The sequence below is a fragment of the Hydra viridissima genome, unplaced genomic scaffold, assembly GCF_058129835.1.
Source record: "Hydra viridissima isolate aposymbiotic clone 2 unplaced genomic scaffold, HvirCarnegie_v1 scaffold_10, whole genome shotgun sequence".
Taxonomy (NCBI): domain Eukaryota; kingdom Metazoa; phylum Cnidaria; class Hydrozoa; order Anthoathecata; family Hydridae; genus Hydra; species Hydra viridissima.
This window is the reverse complement of record NW_028324309.1, coordinates 11,372,096-11,393,474: the sequence shown is the minus strand read 5'-3', so window position 1 is coordinate 11,393,474 and position 21,379 is coordinate 11,372,096. Positions and strand designations below refer to the sequence as shown.

The window sequence follows — 21,379 nt, the reverse complement described above, 5'->3', positions numbered from 1 at the left end:
AATCTTTTGTTAAGTAATTTGCGCTTACCGTTCCTGGATATCAAATTATTAGACTAAATACGTTTAAAATCTACACAAGTCTTAAGAGTAACAACCAAGCTGATAGATCTGAAGTCGAATTTACGATCAACTTAAGGTGGCTCACCCCCTCTAAATCTAACTTTTTATTTATAAAGGTTAAAAACTTGTTTTTTATTTTTTATATAAGGAAATTCTATTAAAACTTTAACTTCTTAAAAGAAAAATGAAATTTCCATTTTTTGATGCTGAGTCAGCATAATTTGTCTAAAATCTTACCTTAGCTAAAACAATGATATCTTGAGTAAAATTTGCACTGAATACACCATATTTTGCCAAATGGTAGCTAAATAGTTGCTCCAGGGCTGGAACTAAAATTTTTTTCAAATGTTAAAAAAAACTAAAATGGCAGCAATAAAGGTGCAGAAATTGATTTAGTGCCTGTGTCAGTCTAACAAACTACATTCAAACTAATTTATTTATGCTTAAAATGTTATAATTCTAGTCCCAGCCCTCATAAATAAGTTAATCAACATTCTGTGAAAATTTGAAGATAAAAGCTTTAACCAAACTGAAGATATTAACGTTTTCGTAAGAAAAATATATTAAAATAAGAAAGTCTTAAAAAACACATTTTAAAAAAAAAAACATAAAAACAAAAAGTTTTTTTTATAAAAAGTTACTAAAAACTGCCACTAGCATAAGATTTCATATCATCATTCTCCTTGTCAATGTCTAAATAACCTTTGTTTATTGATCTTATATGTTTTCTTCGTGTTTTACTAACATCAGTCGATTTTCTTGACATATTTGATAGTCGGTTTTTATCTTTTTTGAAAGCTCCTTTTTCAAAATAAACACCTCCAGAAAACCCAAGCATTTTAAAAATGCAACTTAAAGAAGAAAATCCATCATTGTAATTTAAAATAGAAGAATAAACAGATATTTCAAGAATTTTCCTTGCAGTAAAAGTAGTTTTAGGGCATCGCTGCCATATCAAACCATTAAATGACTCATTGCAGTTTTGTGTCATCCCATGTAAACACTTTCTTAGCATTTCAGGGTTTGATAATTCTTGAAAAATAGGTTTAATTTCCTCCATAATTGCTACAGGTAAATTTATTTTTTGTCTATAGCTTGTTTTACCCGTAACTTTATCTGATTGCCATTTGCACCAACTGCTTTTCCCTTTTAAACAAAATTGATGACGAGTGACTTCATATGGAAAGTTTGTACAATGGTAAAGTACAGCTATTACAGAATTTCTCATACTCAGTAGGTTATTTGTATTTTGTCTTATAGCCATTCCAACAAAGTTCTGCATTGTGTTAATAGTTTTATTGGTCAACCTTCCTTTTCCTGATATTTTTAAGCCATCGCTTAACAACCTGCCTTTAAAATCTTTAATTTTTTGACGCAAACGAGAGCCTACTCTTTTCTGATAATGGCCAATACATTCTAGCTTTTCAATAACATAATCACCGTATGGTTTACTTTTAACAACATTAGAAAATGAACTTGAGTCACCATCTCCAAGGTACTTAGTATATCTTAAATTATACTTTTGTATGGACGAATGGAATATTTCTTGAGCTCCAGCAGCTTCCATTGACCCTGCTGAGCCAAAATGATTTACTTGACAAGTGTGTGTAGCTTTCCAATATTCAAAATCAATAGGATTATTAATTCTTCTATGTACTTCATACTGCATACAAAACTTAGATAAAGAACAAACATCAATCACCTTTTTATTTTCATGCGAAAGACCAGCAACAACACCATTTAGGGAGGAGTACCCATGACGTTGCCATGTTCCATCTATTGATATGCCACAGTCAATAATTTCATCATCAGAAGCATTTGCATTTATAATTTCCCGTAGTTCTGATACAGCAGCTTTCATACTCTGAGAACTGCTTTCTTTATAAACTTTATGTAGTTTATTGTTTGTAATATTATAACTGTGATTCGTAAGAGGTGGAGGCATATTCATTATAGCAGTAAAAGTAGACATAGCTTCTCTACCACGTCCAATTTCACGAAATGCCATAACAGCACGTAAATTTATTTCATATGGTTTTGAACTAGAAACACTTTGATTTACAGATGGTGATGAATAAAATGTACTTTCAAAGTCACAGTTTGAACATTGTATTATAATTCCAATAGAAAATCCCATACGTATAGATTCATTATGAAAAAAAGTTAGCTTGCTATTACACTCACTGCATGTGGAATACTGTTCAAATATATTTTTAATAATTCTAAAGTTACAAATAAAGAAAAAATTGTCAACTTCGGAATCACAATTTGTTGCAGCACTAAAGTTATGTTTTTTCTTAAGCTTTGATGCACTTGTTGTTTCTGATTTCCTGCTACAACCATTTACTTCCTCTGCTCTCCTTGTATACCTATTTCCATGATATTTTCTCTTTAAATTTCTAATTTTATTCCTTTTGTTCGCCATATCCAGATAGTTTTCAGTTAAATTACATTGAATTAATGATACAGAGCACATTTTTAAGAAATATTACATTTTACAGAACAGTAGAAAAGCATAATAGATCTAACATTGAAAAATAGTTCAAAACTTTAAGTTAAAACCTTCAAGAAGTAATGAATAAATTTGTTGTTTACACCGTTGCTATGGCGTTGCTAAGGAGTAGGAAACTGTATTAACCACAATAACGGTATTTTTTGTTACTTTTTAAGCATATAATAGTAAAAATATATTATGAATTTTGTACTTCGATGCTTAATATAACATAATTCAAAAGAAAAAAAAATTTTTTTTTTTGATTTTTAATGGGGGTGAGCCACCTTAATTAAGTTTTCTCAATAAAAAAAAAAAAAAGGAGTATCAAATAAATCAAGAAAATCCTGAAGAGCCAGAAAGTAAAACAAATACTGATCCTAAATCAAAAATGTTATGCAAACGATTTAAAGTCTTACATAATTTAACATTAGACTGGTAGCAAAACGAGTCTAAGATAAAGAAGGACGAATTATTTTAAAGAGAATCTCCCTGGTGTAGGTTGGGTTATAAGCTTTTTGATAAGAAATAAAAATCATTTATCTATTGGACAAGCGCAAAGTATTAAAACGAGTCGTGCTCAAGTTCATTCCAATAAAATTAACATAGAATTTGGTAAAATTTAACAGAAAACATTTAAGTACAATTTAACATTTTAGTAACACATTTAACTTCATGAACTCATTATTCATACGAAGTCATTTAATTCATTGTGAAAAATTAATTTAGTTTTAAAACAGTTTAAAGTTTGATTAAACAGAAATGCTTTATTCTTTTAAAAAAAAAAAAAGTTAATCAACTTTTAGTCGATCTTAACATACAGTACTTAGCTAGGGTACTGTACATTTAGATCTTAATTCTTACCGCTTATAGGCTACCAAGTAGAGGTACCAGTAATGCATCATTACAGATACATTGCAGAGGTAACCCTATTTAATTACCAAGGACATGATGGCTAACCTTTCGGTTTCCATTTTTAGACTTTTCATTCTAAAACTTGGGTTTTCTGCTACAAGGCAACTATCAAATTTCCAAATCATTGACACGCATAAAAACGAAAACGAGTATGGAGAAAAAAAAAGAAAAAGACACGATATCAACGAAATTTCCAAATCATTGACACGCATAAAAACGAAAACGAGTATGGAGAAGAAAAAGACACGATATCAACGAAATTTCCAAATCATTGACACGCATAAAAACGAAAACGAGTATGGAGAAAAAAAAAGAAAAAGACACGATATCAACGAAATTATATTTTTGTTGATAGTACAAAAATATGAATAAATATCTCAATTTTACTTTCGATTACGTAGAAATTTGTACGTGAAAGGCTTCGCTATTACATTTACCAAAAATATACTATTCGATCGTCAGCAACTGTCGAAGTAATTTTACTTAAAACGGAAAGAAAAATTCGTTACTAACAACCAGATGAGCAGAGAGTGACCAAATTTCATAAAACGGTTCAATGAAAAAATATGCCAGTAAGATAAAATGTCATTCACATACAACTCTCTAAAAATAATTCGCAGAACACTTCCACAAAATTCAGCGAAAAACCTGCAAAAACTATTTTCCTCCTACCAAAACATAATGCAAAAAAATTATCTCCTTTGAACTTTAAATTCAAAAGAATATTCAGGTTTGAAAATTCTTTTGAATTCAAGTTTAAAAATTTATTCAGAAAAACGCAATTTTAGAAAATATTATTTTTAGATTAAAACAAAAAACGATGAAAAAAAAAAAAAAAAAAAAAACCCGCAGAGTTTTAACAAGAAAAAAAACTTTTTTTTTTGTGTTAGAAAAAAACTATCAATATTTTCATAAACATTCCAGTACTTAGTTCCCAGTACTTAGTACTTAGTTCCAGTACTTAGTTCAACTTCGAGTTGGGTATTGTGAGAATTGCGATGCCGAAATTACTGCTAATTTCTTTACATACACGTACACAGTAGATGATGAAATGCAAAATCGTGTATATCTAAAAAAAGAGCTTTTTTTCAATACATAAATAAAACATTTAAACTTCACTTACTAATCTTGATTGGTCTATGGCCATTTTTAAGCAACCTTTCTCTTGCCAAAAACTCAAACGCAATAATTTGGATTTTATACTTACAAATGCCAATAGAAGAATATAATGCTCAGATAATGGTATATTAACATATGAGGCAAAATTTCCAATACCAAAGTAGATGTACACAGACAAAACTATAGGCCCAATCATGCAAAAGTCAAGCATATCTAACGTACTCTTCGACATACTAGCTACCTAGAGACAGTTAACAATATTATCATAAGTAATAATTTTTATATATCAATTAGTTCACTTTTGACCAGAAAACTATTTGTATTTAAGATATTAATTGTTTAGAGAAAAATTTTAATCAATTAAAAAAAAAGCAACAACAACTTACAATTAAATTACAGGTTAACTTAGCAGCAGAAGTACCAAACATAAGCATAAATAGGATAGGCTGGTTTTTGAAAAGATTTTCTCCACTATGTTTAAAGACATAAAAAGCACATGACATCACTATACCAAGTGGCACGATTGGTGATAGCACACTAGTATGCTAAACAAGCAGAATTAAAAGTTACAAAAAATATTTAAAAAAGAAAAAAAAAGAAAAAAAGAAAATGATAATATAAAAATGTAAATAATTAAAAATAAATTTAAAAAACCTATAAACCCTCGGGAGAAGATATTTCTTAATAGGTGTTAAAAACGAAGACATACTGCAACAGTTGTTCCATTCTTTCCAACGCCACCATGAAATATTCGCTTGAAAGCATAGTAAGAATAGAGGCATGATCCAAAGGCCATTAAAAAAATCATATATTTTATCAAAGGCAGGTTGTATGGCAAGAAAGAAATCTAAAAAACAAATTACAAATTACACAAAAAAAGAAAGAAAAAAATTTACAAATTGACTTTTAAGAAACAAAAATACTACAGGGATCTATTACCCAAAGAGTAATACGGATCATCTAAAGAGTAATACTGATTGTTCTATTGATTGATAAGTTATCTTGAACACTTTTATTTTACATTTAGTTTGTCTCAAAAATGAAAATATTTTTGCTTTCGAATCTTAAGCAACACTTTTACTTAAACTTTATAAATTCTGGTTATAAACTTGTGTTATAATCTGGTTATAATCATGTGTAAATTCTGGTTATAAACTTGTGTTATAATCTGGTTATAATCATGTGTAAATTGTGGTTATAAACTTAATCATCATGTGTAAAGCTTTCATCCTTAGATTTTGACCTCAGTTAAAAAATAAACATTTTACATCAATTGTTGCATAAAAAAAACATACCTGTTGCATAAAAAAATGGGGTCCCAGAAAACCAGTAATAAAATAAAGAGCTATTGCGTTAAGTTGGATCTCAGTCACATCAAACCTTAAAAAAAAAAAAAAAAAAAAAGAAAATATGAATTTTAGATTCTTTTAATCCAGTATCAAAAAAGCTACCTCAACTGCCACTATCATTACAAGTTTCCCTCAACTGTCTCTACAAGAAAGTACTTCAAAATTTTGTATTTCAATGTAATAACTAAATTCTATTATCTAGTAGCACAAACCTCATAATTGAAAATAGTAAAGAAATTAATTCATGATTTAATAGTTTGATTTGCATGATAATAAATCATTTACCTCGTTAAAAATATCCTTTGTTATAAAGATGTAAAAGTCAACTGAATAAAAGTGCAACAGATTATTAAACAAAACAAATATTTAATTATGCTTACTTTGCATTTTTATTGATTAATAAAGAGAGTAAAGTCAGTTAAAAATGTTTTTAGTCACTTTTTTTTAAATTTTTTTTTTATTTTTAAAAACCATCAGAAATTAACTTTTTTTTAGTTTACTACTTCTATTACTTATTTGTTAAGTTCTGATTACTTTCTTTAAAAAAGATCTGTTGGCAAATATAATTGGTGTTTTAATTACTTTAACACCTGCAACTAGCTTGATGCAAAAAAGGTATTTGACTAACTGCTAATTTTAATACCCCCCCCCCCCCATAGGTCTAACACCAACTTGATGAGATATTAATAACAGACGAATTGCAGTTGTAACAACTACCAACATTGTGAAATATCATTTGCATAAACTTTATTTGCTTTCAATATTAATATTTTTAGGTAAGAGTTCCTCAAACTTTGAATATTGAAGAACAAACCATAAAACTCATCAAGGTAATTAAAGTGAATGTGAAATTGTGAGAGTTGTTTCCAAGCCTCTGCCAGCAATTAATCTAATCATCAAATGCTTTCATCCTACTGGCTCAGTACTCCACAAAGCAAGATCAGACCTTACTTATCTAACTTGTCTCACAAGTTTGAGATTTACATCTGCAAAGGATTCTGCAAACTTTAATAAGGTCTACAAGGAAGTCCTATTTATACAAAGCAAATGTTTTTGCATAATCCAATTATTGGAAATTTCTTTTGATTGCCTTAAATTATCAAAGATAGATTCAAGCATTGTCAATACACTATTCAATAAAGGTGGAATTGCTTGCTTTAGGACACTAAGAGTGTTTGCAACTACTTATTTTAACTTTAGTGAAAATATCTTTGCAAATGGAAATAACATCAATAAGATATTTTACTGGGTCTTCATCTGTAAAAGCTTTTAAATTCAGGGCATGTGACAAGATTATATTTATACTTTCCACAGTAAGCGATTATACATGTAAAATTATAATTTCCACAGCAACCAAGCTTTATCTGGATCATGAAAAACAACTTTTTTGTTTACACCATTATCCTAAGGAGATTGTTATTATGTCATAGGATGTACATATTTAACATGACTAAGAAACTTTATTTTAAACTAAAAATATAAAACAGTGTTTTAAAACTCAAATATGCCAAAATTTTAATTAAACTTGATAAAATCAACACTGCTACAAATAATAACATAGGGTTATAACTTATCATGCATTTGTATATTGATATGAATGCAACTACGTACAATATTTCCAGATGGATAGAGTAAAAATGGTAAAACTAAAAAAGATATTGAAAATAAGCACGTACTTGCCAAATATTAGACAACCAGAGCAGTATGTCTGCCAGTGTGCAAGGTAAAACAGCACAACATTGTTGACAAAGAAAAAAAACATGAAGTTTGGAAAAATTCCCAGCGACAACGCACATGCACCTGATAAAGTTAAAACAAGGTTAGAAACTGAATCACAACCATGATCAAATAATTCTCCCAAGGGCGATGAAGTACCAGTTCGTCTTGCTTGCTTGCCATCAATGGCATCAAGAGTTTGATAAATAAACAAACCAAATCCAGCAGCAAAAAAATATTTGGAGGGTACCTAGAACAAATTTTAAAAATATTGACAAGAATATTGTTAATAAAAAGAGTAAATAAAAGTTCTTAAGAAATCTAAAGTTAATAAACTTTTATTTGTATATTAACAAGAATTTTAAAGTAATAAAATTTCATATAATCACAAGCACACACACACAGAACTGTGCAAAAGATAGTAGTACCTAAGAAATTTGTTGAAAAATGAATGTTTAAACAAATAAATAATATTGAGTTTCTATAGGAAAAAAATTGTTATTGTTTAAAAGAGACTTATTTTTATTGATAATTACTAGATGATCTCAAGTGGTCTAAACTTATATCATTTTTCACATACTTATACTCTTTGTTTATTTGTTAGGAACATGTATCAACTCTTAAAAATGAATACATTAACCATTTATCATTTATTTAATTTCTTTAAGTTTATTTTTGTTGAATACTTTTTGATAAACAAAGATAATGAATGAAAATGAAAAAGATTTTTTAGTTATTATTAAATTCTCTTTGTGACTTAAACATTTTTCATCAAAAAAAATTTGTTTTGAGTTCAAAAAAGTTTTCTTTTTTAGTAAAAGTTTTTTTAAACACTGATAAAATGCTATAAATATCAATTAATGACAGATATTGTGTGATTGCGTTACATGAAGAAGGTTATAATCAAGTGAAAATAGCTGATGTGTAAATTGTTCCCCATCCTAAGTTCAAAAAATAGTTAAAAAATACATCGAAAATGGTGGTGTAGTGGATAAAAAGAAATTTGGTCATCATAAAAAGTTAACTCCACATAACAGTTTTTAAAAGTATCAGCATTACAAAACTGTAAAAAAAAGTAAGCACAGAACGTGTTCAAGAGCTTTCAGAACTATATCCATGTACTGTGCAGTCTTTGTTAAGATCTGACTTAAGAAGCTGTATGGCTATCAAAAAAACCTTTATTACACAAAGGCAATAAAAAAAAAGAATAAAATTTTCAAAATAACATATTGAGTGGCAAAAAAAAAAGAATGGCACAAGGAAAATGATCCAAAACATACTTGTATATTAGCAAAAAAAAAAATTTTCAAATCTGGAAGCAAAGGGAGCACTTTAAACTACACTTTTGCTCACTCAGACCTAAGGCATAGTTTGAAGTGCTCCCTTGAACCATATATATATAAGGTGGATAAATGAGCTTAGGAACATTCTACAAGAAGAATGGTAAAATATCCCCAACACATTTATTGAAAATCTTTATCATAGCATAAGTAAAGGTGTTATTACAAACAAAGGTGGTTATACTAAATATTAGTAAAATCATTATCTACAGTAAGAAATTTAAATAATTTTAATCAGATTTACATTATTTCTAATAAAACTTATTAAAAAATTATATATATGTACTAATATTTTAGTTTTAATGTTACTTTTTTATCATGTTTCTAGAATTTATTGGAAATCTCCTAGGTGCTACTTTCTTTTGCAGTGTACTGTATATATAAAATTCAAATGTAAACCTCATTAGAATTTGCTTGCAGTGAATTTATTATAACAAGTGCAGATGTTACACAGTTAATCATTAAACCAGACAAAGTGATCATATTTGGGGCAACCCAAAGTGGCATTTTTGATATTACTGTATTCCACCATACTTGTAAGATTGCATCAGTATAAGTGTAACCAGTTGAAGCATATTTGTGCTCTTTCAGCCTTTTTAGCTGTGAATCTGAAAGTATTGCCATTTTTGGCTAGTACTTAAAAATCAGACCTAAATAAAGAAATAACCTTTTATATACAAACTATGGTAATGTAACTTAATACAGGTTTACTCAAGGTATTGACATGTATATACTTTATTATGTAAAAAAATGTACCACAGCCAGACTTTCATTTAATTAATTTTTAAATTAATCAAATCAACAACTGCTTCATAATTTTTTTATAGATTTGTTTTTTTTTCTTCTCTAAAATCTGGTTAAGCAAGATTTAGAAAAAAAATCTCGTAAAATGGTGGCAAATGGTTCATATAAAAAAACTAAAGTGGATTTTGCAAGGAATATAATAAAGATATTAACATACATATAAATGAAAGTGTCCTGAACAAAATCAACAAGATTTAGATACTTGACTATATTTCTGTGTGATTAGGAGATATACAACATACATTCTCTAATCATATCAAAAAACATACTGAAAATAAGTTGTTAAAAATAATAACCGCACAAAGTTTGAAACTGATTATCATTCCATTTTCTTTTTAAACTGACTTATTTATAACTATTTTGTCAATATTTGCTGATGATGACCACTTTAGTCACATTTAACTTTTTTTTTTAAACTTTAAGATCTCAAAGTTAACCCTCTGAGGCCCACTGGGTCACGGGTGGCCCATCACATAAAAATAAGTTCAAGAAAAGTCAGTTTCATGTTTAAATTTCAAACTGTAGTGTTCCATCTGTGAGACTCAGGGGAATAAGAAATTACAATGAATTTTTTAAATTTCTGAGTAAAATCCCATTTAACTTGTGATTTGACTTATAATAACTGCTTTATACAAGGTAAGACACATAATATTTAGTATTAATATGTATCTAAATGATGTATTTAATGAATTTGAATAATATTTGATATAGATTAGATATTTATTATGTATTTATAACACTTTTAAAATTGTTGATTTTAAAAGTGTTGTAAATGCATAATAAATATCAAATTATGTATTTATAACATTGCGCTTTAGAGACAAAAACTTTAAAAAAATATTTGATATTGAATTGACACATTCGTATGTATCTTAAAGGAATTAATTTTTAAACAGTTAAGATACATGGAAATGGGTTGAAAAGCATTAAGGAAAGCAAAAAAAGTGGAAGATAAGAGGTATAAATGATGTTTCCAGGATAAGCAATAGAACATTAGCAAGCAAATTATTAATTTTCAAGAAATGTGTCAAATATTCTAAAAATTAATTAGCAAAAGTAAACTTGCTTGTGAGTTTAATAGCAAGTTTAAAAATATTATTATTAGTAGGGAAACAAAAAGATTTTAGATAAAAAAAGAAATCAGTTCATATAAAACAGCTAGAAAGCCATTACTCTAAGTCACGGCTAGGTTCAAAAGGGTAAAGTGGTGTAGAGAAAGACTTCATTGGACCAAAATCATCTTCAGTGATGAAACAAATTTTGAGGTCTTCATTCAAAAATCAAGAGTTATGGTAAAGAGATAGAGTTTTGAACAATAAGTGGACTGATTCCTTATACCAAGATTACAAGGCCAAGGAAGCTCAGCTGCCATCTGAGGTTGGATTTCCCACAAAGGCCACTGAATGTTTCAAATTTTATATGGTCCAAGTTAACTAATTCACCTACAAAGACACCCTTGGGCTTTTACCATCTGGAGAACTTTTTAATGGTGAAAGTCAAGTATGGAAATTCCAGCAGGATGGAGCTACTGCTTATGCAACATTGTCAGTCCAAGATTGGTTCAAAGAGCATGAAATTAAGATCTTTCCACTGGTTTTACTTCAAATACTAATTTGGTATCTATCTATAAATCCAGTTTTTTTGTTTGGTTGTCTTTAAAGCTAAAAAAAAAAAACTCAATATATGCAAAATATATATATATATATATATATATATATATATATATATATATATATATATATATATATATATATATATATATATATATATATATATATAGTATTGTAGAAATTATGTTAATATTTCCAGTGAGAGTGCTTAATACAGCGTAGAATAAGTGGAGCGAATATATTATTATTATTATAACACAAACTAAATAATTAGTTTGGTTTATATTACATTACTTAAAGATTCACACAATAGCGATCATTAGATGTTATAAACCTTTACAACATATAACATTTATTACATTAACCTGGGTTTATAACATCTTTTTCCATATTTTAAGACAATTGTAAACCAGAGACCTAGTTACCATGACCTTAATATTGCAATGGCAGTTTTTCTTCATAAATATTTGATGGAAAAATGTATATCTTTGAATATGAAAATTATTAGTGATTAGAATAGAATAGAAAATATTAGTGACTAAGGCAACATTTGTATCTATCTTGAAATCTAAAGATGAAAGTTGTATATTTTCACAATTTCTACTAAAACTAAATAATTTCTTCATGGAAAAAAAATCTTGTTCAAGGAAAAAGTTTACAGACAAGAAATTTGTAAAGTATTTTGAATTTATAATTTTCTTTGCACATATACACAACAAAAAACCCACGTGAGTAAACTTATGCCAGCTAAAGTGTCGCCTTTATAACACTTATATGAAGAGCTGTGTTAACTTATTTTGTTTATAAATCATAAATAATTATTTCTCTTTAGAAAGAATTTAAGTTATGCTTATCAAACTATGCCATCTAATAATAATGCAAGCTTCTGAGTTACCAATTATACCAGTTCCTTACAGTTGTAATTTTTAAATATAGCTAGCTAAATAAATCCTATCTGATGTTAAAAAAATTATACTAGATCACATCTAAAACAGTTTATAGCTTAGCTATACAATTGTATATCAAATAATTATACTAAATACATTAAACCGTACAAGGTGTATCAATAAAGTCTATACTAAAGTTTGTTTGATTTTGGATTAGAAGATATATTTAGAATTGAAAAAGATTTTATGTGACTTATTTAGATGAGTTTTATATGCATTAGCTTCTTGTAATATACATTATCTTTTTTTATCTGCAGTTTTTCCTAAGCATTAGATCATTTTGCTGCTACATTCAAAATATCCACTCATTCTATTTACAAAGGAATAAATTAAAGGAATGGAGAAAAATTTTGGCCATTATGAAGTTTTTGAGTTGCCTATAAACTTCAATGATATATTTATTCTTTCAACATGTTTATTCTTTCCAAATGTTTGCAATAGTTTTTTAAACAATTTTTTTTACTTGATCTTTATCCAGCTTTATCTAGAAAAGTTAGTCAAGCATCTAAAACTTCTTCAGTTTATTTGTGTGATTTTTATTCAACTTTAGTTTTCATAATTTCTTTAACCTGATAAAAGCATCAAATCTAAATCCTTTTTTTAAAATAGTGTTGATTTTATGGTGAATCTAGATCTACCAAATCAGTTAAAACTTTTTCTTGATCTTAAAACATGGTTTTTATGTTTTTATTTTATTTCACTTTGAAGTTTTAAATTCAAAAGAGTTTATTAGATTTATCTCATTATCAAATGAATAAAAGAAGAGAATACTGATGGGTCATTCAAATTTAAACACAAACAGCTAAATAAATTATATATACTTTAGGTTTATATATTGAACTTACAGCAATTTTTTTTTTTTTGAATAAAACAATTTTATTAGTCAATGAACATTGTTGTACATTTAGCATAAAATATTTTTCATTTTCCAAAAAGATAACTTGGATTGATATTGTGTTTTTACTTAATAGAAATTACTAAAGTTGGAAAACATCTTCTAAACTTCGCTTAGTGTAAGGTTTTATTATGGCATAATATGTATATTGATTAGAGTTTTGTTTGGTTTTTGTAGTATAGCTTAAAGTTTCTATTTTAACTTTAAATTTTAGCAAAAAAAAATTATTAAAAATGAACACAAAAAAGAGAAGAAAAGAATAGGAAAGTGGTCACTGTCAGTAAGTTCATTTGGATTTTAAAAAAATGTATTGTTTTTAGGGCTAGTTTTTACTTGTTAACAAAAAAGAATAAATGTTACAATGTATAATAGTTTTCTATCATTACTAGTTATTGACAGTGACTTGGATAAGCTATAACTTTTGAAAAACACTAAAATATTGATTATATTAACTATTGCTAATTCCAAAAAGGTAGATAATCAATTTTAATAAAATTTAAAAACTGTCAACTTTTGATGCATTTTAGTGATAAAAAAAATTAAAGTCAAAAGTCCTCTAGCTACTCTCAAACTAAATGGAACAGCTCAAACAAGTTGTGATGTTTTAGTACTAGATCATGTTTAAATTTGTAATATAAGTTAGCACACATTATTTATAACACATGCTAATGTTAAATATGCGCAATAAAATTGAAATAAAAATTTTATATTGCTTTAATTTAGCATTTTACAGTGTCAACCTTATGCTGTATCTAGCAGTATATATATATACATACATACATACATACATATATATATATATATATATATATATATATATATATATATATATATATATATATATATATATATATATATATATATATATATATATATATTGCATATTATTGTAATTATTCTAAATAATCTACAATTTTTAATGTTATATTGCTACTAATTACTCATTTAAGTAGAATTCTACAAAAATTCTACAAGAATTCTAACTATTTAATAGATTTGTGATTTGCATATGACCTTTTAAAAAAACTATACCAAATTAATATTTTTCAAAAATCTATATGACAACTAATAAAACTGCTTTCTAAGCAATTTAGGCATTAATTTTTAAGTATATATACATGTAGACAAATACTTTCCTAATCAAAATATAAATATAATACTTACAATGTAAAACTGAAGCAAGGATTTTATTTTAAACAGCATAAAGAATTGAGACAATAGTTAAATAGAAAAGTCTTTGAGAAAGCACCAAAATTTAGTACCACCTTGAATGTCTATAAAGTATTGATCATTTTGTATTTATATATATTCTAAAGTTGAAAACTCATAAAAAAAAAAAAAACATTTTAACATTATATTGTAAATTAAATTTTAGGGAAAATTTATTATATAAATCTAATAAATATAAACTTTTATACAATTAACATTTTGACTGATGTATGTTTACTGTTAAACATTAAATTACACACACACACACACACACACACACACACACACACACACACACACACACACACACACACACACACACACACACACACACACACACACACACACACACACACACACACACACACACACACACACACACACACACACACACACACACACACACACACACACACACACACACACACACACACACACACACACACACACACACACACACACACACACACACACACACACACACACACACACACACACACACACACACACACACACACACACACACACACACACACACACACACACACACACACACACACACACACACACACACACACACACACACACACACACACACACACACACACACACACACACACACACACACACACACACACACACACACACACACACACACACACACACACACACACACACACACACACACACACACACACACACACACACACACACACACACACACACACACACACACACACACACACACACACACACACACACACACACACACACACACACACACACACACACACACACACACACACACACACACACACACACACACACACACACACACACACACACACACACACACACACACACACACACACACACACACACACACACACACACACACACACACACACACACACACACACACACACACACACACACACACACACACACACACACACACACACACACACACACACACACACACACACACACACACACACACACACACACACACACACACACACACACACACACACACACACACACACACACACACACACACACACACACACACACACACACACACACACACACACACACACACACACACACACACACACACACACACACACACACACACACACACACACACACACACACACACACACACACACACACACACACACACACACACACACACACACACACACACACACACACACACACACACACACACACACACACACACACACACACACACACACACACACACACACACACACACACACACACACACACACACACACACACACACACACACACACACACACACACACACACACACACACACACACACACACACACACACACACACACACACACACACACACACACACACACACACACACACACACACACACACACACACACACACACACACACACACACACACACACACACACACACACACACACACACACACACACACACACACACACACACACACACACACACACACACACACACACACACACACACACACACACACACACACACACACACACACACACACACACACACACACACACACACACACACACACACACACACACACACACACACACACACACACACACACACACACACACACACACACACACACACACACACACACACACACACACACACACACACACACACACACACACACACACACACACACACACACACACACACACACACACACACACACACACACACACACACACACACACACACACACACACACACAAGTATATGTGCCGTATATACTCATCTATTAACCGCACTTTTTTACACAAAAAGTGATGGTTGCGGTTAATGCACGAGCCAGGAAATTAAAATACATGAGTATTATTAAAATACATGAGTATAATTAAAATACATGAGTATAAACGGTATATACTTTCCATCGAATATTCCATCACATAACAACACAGAATTTCACAAAACTTTTTTTAAAAGCGATAAAATATCAGTAAAATAAACAATATATGTATCTACATACTTACATGTACATACTTTACTAATTACTAAGTAAAAATAACTATAACTATATCATAAGATTAATTCCAAAGGTTATGCTTTAATTTCTGTTGAGTCGGCACATGTTTAGCTTCCGAGAGAATTCTGTTCCGGAAATTACTTAAAATTTTAAAGGAAAACCTTGTGCGTCACTTTTTAAGTTAAATAAGCATTTCCAAATAAGGGTCTCTAAAAGTAATCTTAACTAGAGGTGGGCACTTCCGATAAAAGTTCCGGTATTCCGCTAGTACCGGCTTAAGAAAAAAATATCGGATTATCGGACTAATATATGTAGTGGACTTCAATTATCGGACTGGCAATAATAAATATCCGATATTCCGATGACTATCGGACTAAGTAAAAAAACATCGGACTATCAGACTAAAAAAATAACTACCTGACTTCGGCTATCGGATCGTCCAAATTTTGTTTTTCCTACTCCTGTTTTGTTTTTGACTGTTGCTTCACCCCTTTCCAACCGGGGCACTTCATTCTCTATTTCAATTGCTGCAACAAGTCAGTGTCCATCATTACTGTTAGATTTTTCTACCATTGTGCTCCAGGTAGTTACAAAACTAGTTGATACTTTTTACAAAACTAGTTGATACTTTGTATTATTTTATATATCTCAAATTATACATTTACTAAATAGTCAAGTAAATGATCTCAATTTCTTTTCATCATCCGCGTTATTTCTTAAAATATTAAGAATGTCTATAAAATTCAGCTTAAAAGTTGGTTCTATTGCTGTTATCTTCAACAAATAAATGGAAGTTGATATGACTGGTTAGGGAGACCAAAAATTTTCGACGAATCCAACAGACTTTAAGAGAACTAAATTTCTATGGTTTAAAACAATTGATTTTGAACAATCCACAACAAGCATGGTTTGCAAAAAAGCAACGAACAGTGACTGAGGATGATCAAAAAACGGCAAAAACTCAATAAAATTTGATAAGAATTGTAAATAAAAATATTATATTTGAGACTATAGTTTTTTGGGTCAAAGAATTCAAATTTGCTTATAAAATTATTTTTTAGCCGAAACTTTGACGCGTATATTGTGCGAATACCCGTTCGCGCGCGCATGAGGTTTGGCTGCACGCGTAAAAAATAATCTTGATTAAATTTTTAGATTTTTCAAGCTAATACACAATATCTTGGTACATTACTCTACTTGATATTTGCATGCTTCTGGCAGAATTGCCATCATTTATTTCAGCTGCTACTATTGGTATTGTTACATCGTCTATATAAACACAGCTTTAGCAATATTAATGGTAACAACTGAAATCAGAGAAAAATATATATTTTTAGGATGGTATTTAATTTTTTCCACAAAAATATTGTGCAGAGAGGTGATAAATATGTGTCCAAGGGCTAAGTTTTTGATCATTTAATATTGTTTATCGTTGAGGTCAGTATTCACTTTTAAACCAAGAGCTTGCTTTACACTCATATTTAAAGGAAAGTTTTTATCCAAAGTGTCTTTAACTTTTTTGAATTTTCTGTAAAACATTTGACTTTTTTTAAAAAATGTACTTCTTGCAGAGACTAAAAATAGAACAATCATGTTCGACACTTACTTCTTTTATTTTTTCTCTTTTGCTTTGCTCTCCAAGGACCACCTATTGTTTTAGGGTTTTCCAGAACCAAAATAGTTTCTTTTATTGGCCATAAGATTTTCTTAAAGCTATTGATATTGTTTTTCTATAAACGAATCATACTTTCTAACATATTGTTTTAGTTTTTTCTTCACTTTTGAAATAAATGTAGCTAAAGTACCCTTTATTTATGTTCTCTTTGCTAATTTCTCAAGTTTTATATGATTTCGTTAAGTAAATCCTTCCATAATCCTAATTTATCCACTCCTAATTCACGTATATTCGGGATAAGATCTAATCTTTTTATTGTTATTGCTTTTAAAAATCGCCAAGTTAATAAAATCATTAACATATATCAGAAACATTTTTGAGTACTTTATATAATTTTCACTATAAACTGTTTAACATTTTATGTTATCATTTCTTTGACAATTATCACATTAAGTTCCCTATAATGTTTAAGTAAATAATGTTAATTCTATATTACAGTAAATACTAAAGTTGTTAAGTAATGCTATTTCAAATATCTATTACTTCTTGAATAAAAAATTATTATTAAAAAAAAAAAACATTTTAACAAACTTTTAAGTAGCACATGATGACAAAACTATGTCACCTGAAACTATATTTGATATACTAAAACAAGTTATACTAGTAAAAAACTCAAATTCAAGAAGTACAAATGTCAATGAGTCGATAAAAACCTTGTTTTCCGCCATTTTCATTTGTTTTGATATAATAAACGACTGTTAAAAAATGGCGGAAAACAAAGCTTTTATGGATTCACTAACATTTGTATTTCTTTAATAACTACCTATACCGCAGGTGACCGCAGCAATCCCTTTACATTCTAAAAGTAAAAGTATTAGTTAACTGAAAAAAAAGCATCTCCTTGGATTTTTTTTAGCTGATATTTAAAACAAAAAAGTATGCATAAATTTTATATTATTTTAGAAAATTCTTCTATGAACAAAAAAGTTCAGATTTTTTTTATTCAATTTATTTGAAATATTTAAAGTTAAAAGATTGTCTTAAAAGTAAATACAGACTTTAATTTAGATTAAAAAGTCTCCATTTATACTAAATAAAAATCTCTCATTTTTCAGACTTCTTTGAAAATAACATTGGAATTTTTTAACTTTTTTTAACCATAAAAATATAAAAAATAAGTTTTTACCTTTTAAATAAATAATCATTGTAATTTATTATTATTAAAAAAAGGGCACTATATTTACAAAAGAGTTGTGAGGGGTTTACTGTGCAACATTGCACGTCCATCTTTTACACGTCCATAGTGAAACCAAGTTGCGGTTCGACGCTTTTTCAAACCAATCGCTATTAAAAGCAGCACCGCTTTGACATTTTGATATCGTATTTTAAAAGTTTGAAAATAAATGAAAATTAGTGGAAACAAACAAAAGCGAGAATCATTTATTGATACATTTAAATTTAAAGCTACGAAAAGAATGAATCTGAAAGAGCAACGAATATTTTCATGCAGTTATGTGATAAACTTTTTTTGACGAAAGAGATTTAATGCTTGGAAAATTTTAAGAACTTTAAAATATTTTTGAAAGGGAGCAAAAAAAATAATCAACTTTTTATTTAATTAAAATATTTTAACAATTTAGCTAAAATGCATCAAATGAAATAATTTTACCACAAAATAATTTTAAGATTTGAATACTTAAACGTAGCAAAACCAGAATAAGACAAAAATAAATCTTGCGAAAAATGAAACCAAAAACACACAATATATATTAAAGATAAATTAATTTTAATAAATATTCTCCACTATTAGACAAACAAATCTTCCGCATTAATAGTTAAAAGAGTGGGTTTCAATTTTAGTCGTTTCATGTAAAAAGTTTAATCACTACCATCAACCCGATGGGCATGCATCGTCCGCACGACGTCTTACGGATGTCGTACGGACGATGCCCACTGGGAAGTAAGAATCTAAAAAATAAAAAAATAATTTGAAGAACGAAAACCTAAAAAACTTCATATTCCAGGACGTTTCGATATTTCTTGTTCCGAGACAATTTTCGGGATGAATACAAATTATTGGACATTTCCAAAATTTCTATGACAACTGGACAAATTTTGTGTGCTGATTTGCGGTATATATGCATGTTTCATTTATAACTTCTCTTGTAAGCTGTATTTATTAGATTATATATTCATCTCTTATATGTAACATTTATAGCATTTATGACATTAGTAGTTGAAGTCTCATTAACGATTCCAGTGTCATATTAGGATTTGCTGGGTGTTCTTATTAGGGCTCGTTACCATACTAAATTGGCTCTTATTCACCTTCAAACCGAGACTTAATCATTAAACATGAATTATGGCATCTGTTTGACCTTAATTATTGTGGCAAAATAGTTTAATGTTCAATGCTCTATTTTTTATGCATGAGGTTAATATGTTACAATTTTTTTAGGGTGTCATAAATTAGTACCTTTTCTTTCATCTGACGTAAAACTCAGTTTTAATTTCAACTCTGCTCAATGCAAATAAATTTTTCTTGTCTTGCCCAGGTCAAATCGAAATATATTGAATCTAAAAAAATCTATTCGTTACAAATAGTCAATAAAATCTTGCATCAAATTATAAAATATTACTGCAAAGAAATAAATGCGAATGTATGCATAAAAGATTATAATATAAAATAAATAAATAAATAAATAAAAATAAAATAATATAATTTTTGTAAAGTGTAGTTAACAAAATATCAATCAATAATCACCCTAACTTTACTGCTAGACCTAAATTTTACGAAATAAATTTAATTTACATCACATACGTTTACATCTGGGCATGAAATACTTGCAACCGTAAGTAGCAGTATATATATATATATATTTTTTTTTCTCTTAACTTTTTTTAGGCTAAAACTATGTAAATGATCAAGAACTAAATTTTGACGTAGTTTAATCCGAATCTGTTGGGTATTTCGTTATCAACCTTAAAAGAAGCGTCACTTTACGGTCACAAGTAAAGGGAATTGGTGATCTGATGTTTTATTCAGGCTATCATTACGTTGACACTTCTCAATCAATTTCAATCATTTCAACGTCTCAATCAATTTCAATCATTTCAGCATTAGCCAGTTGGTGAAATATTTTCGCATATTTATATTGTTTTTAGTTTGTTTATTTACACTGAATTTTTTGCAACGAATTTTTGCAAAAATTATTTTAAATTAGCGATTGAAATTTTGTTTTCATTTTAAAAATCGCAAAAAAAAAAC

General features: G+C 28.9%; 2 protein-coding genes and 1 long non-coding RNA gene across 7 annotated transcripts; 1 reads left to right on the top strand and 2 right to left on the bottom strand.

Moving 5' to 3' along the window:
* Positions 1-464: 464 nt before the first annotated feature.
* LOC149883121 (uncharacterized) lies at positions 465-2,684 on the bottom strand. Its single transcript, XM_090099833.1, has one exon. It carries the CDS (start codon positions 2,534-2,536, stop codon positions 701-703), a length of 1,836 nt encoding a protein of 611 aa, XP_089955959.1. The 5' UTR covers positions 2,537-2,684; the 3' UTR covers positions 465-700.
* A 1,110-nt stretch (positions 2,685-3,794) lies between these two features.
* LOC149883120 (cholinephosphotransferase 1-like) lies at positions 3,795-16,639 on the bottom strand. Of its 4 annotated transcripts, none has more exons than XR_016456239.1 (9): positions 16,504-16,639; positions 14,411-14,520; positions 9,390-9,640; positions 7,611-7,900; positions 5,881-5,965; positions 5,240-5,432; positions 4,972-5,130; positions 4,674-4,826; positions 3,795-4,535 (listed from the first exon to the last, which is right to left on the bottom strand). XR_016456239.1 is itself a non-coding variant. In XM_090099842.1 (9 exons), exons 3-9 carry the CDS (start codon positions 9,612-9,614, stop codon positions 4,428-4,430), a joined length of 1,158 nt encoding a protein of 385 aa, XP_089955968.1. In that variant the 5' UTR covers positions 9,615-9,640; positions 14,411-14,520; positions 16,504-16,639; the 3' UTR covers positions 3,795-4,427. The 4 variants fall into 4 exon arrangements, 2 of the variants coding, with proteins under 2 accessions (XP_089955968.1, XP_089955969.1); XM_090099842.1 differs by having other exon boundaries at positions 5,295-5,432; XR_016456238.1 differs by lacking the exon at positions 16,504-16,639 and having other exon boundaries at positions 14,411-14,576.
* Positions 11,990-21,279, top strand: LOC149883119 (uncharacterized). Of its 2 annotated transcripts, XR_016456243.1 has the most exons (4): positions 11,990-12,076; positions 13,323-13,364; positions 13,461-13,526; positions 21,017-21,279. It is a non-coding gene; the product is annotated as an uncharacterized LOC149883119 (long non-coding RNA). The 2 variants fall into 2 exon arrangements; XR_016456242.1 differs by lacking the exon at positions 11,990-12,076 and having other exon boundaries at positions 13,244-13,364.
* The last annotated feature ends 100 nt before the right edge of the window (positions 21,280-21,379 follow it).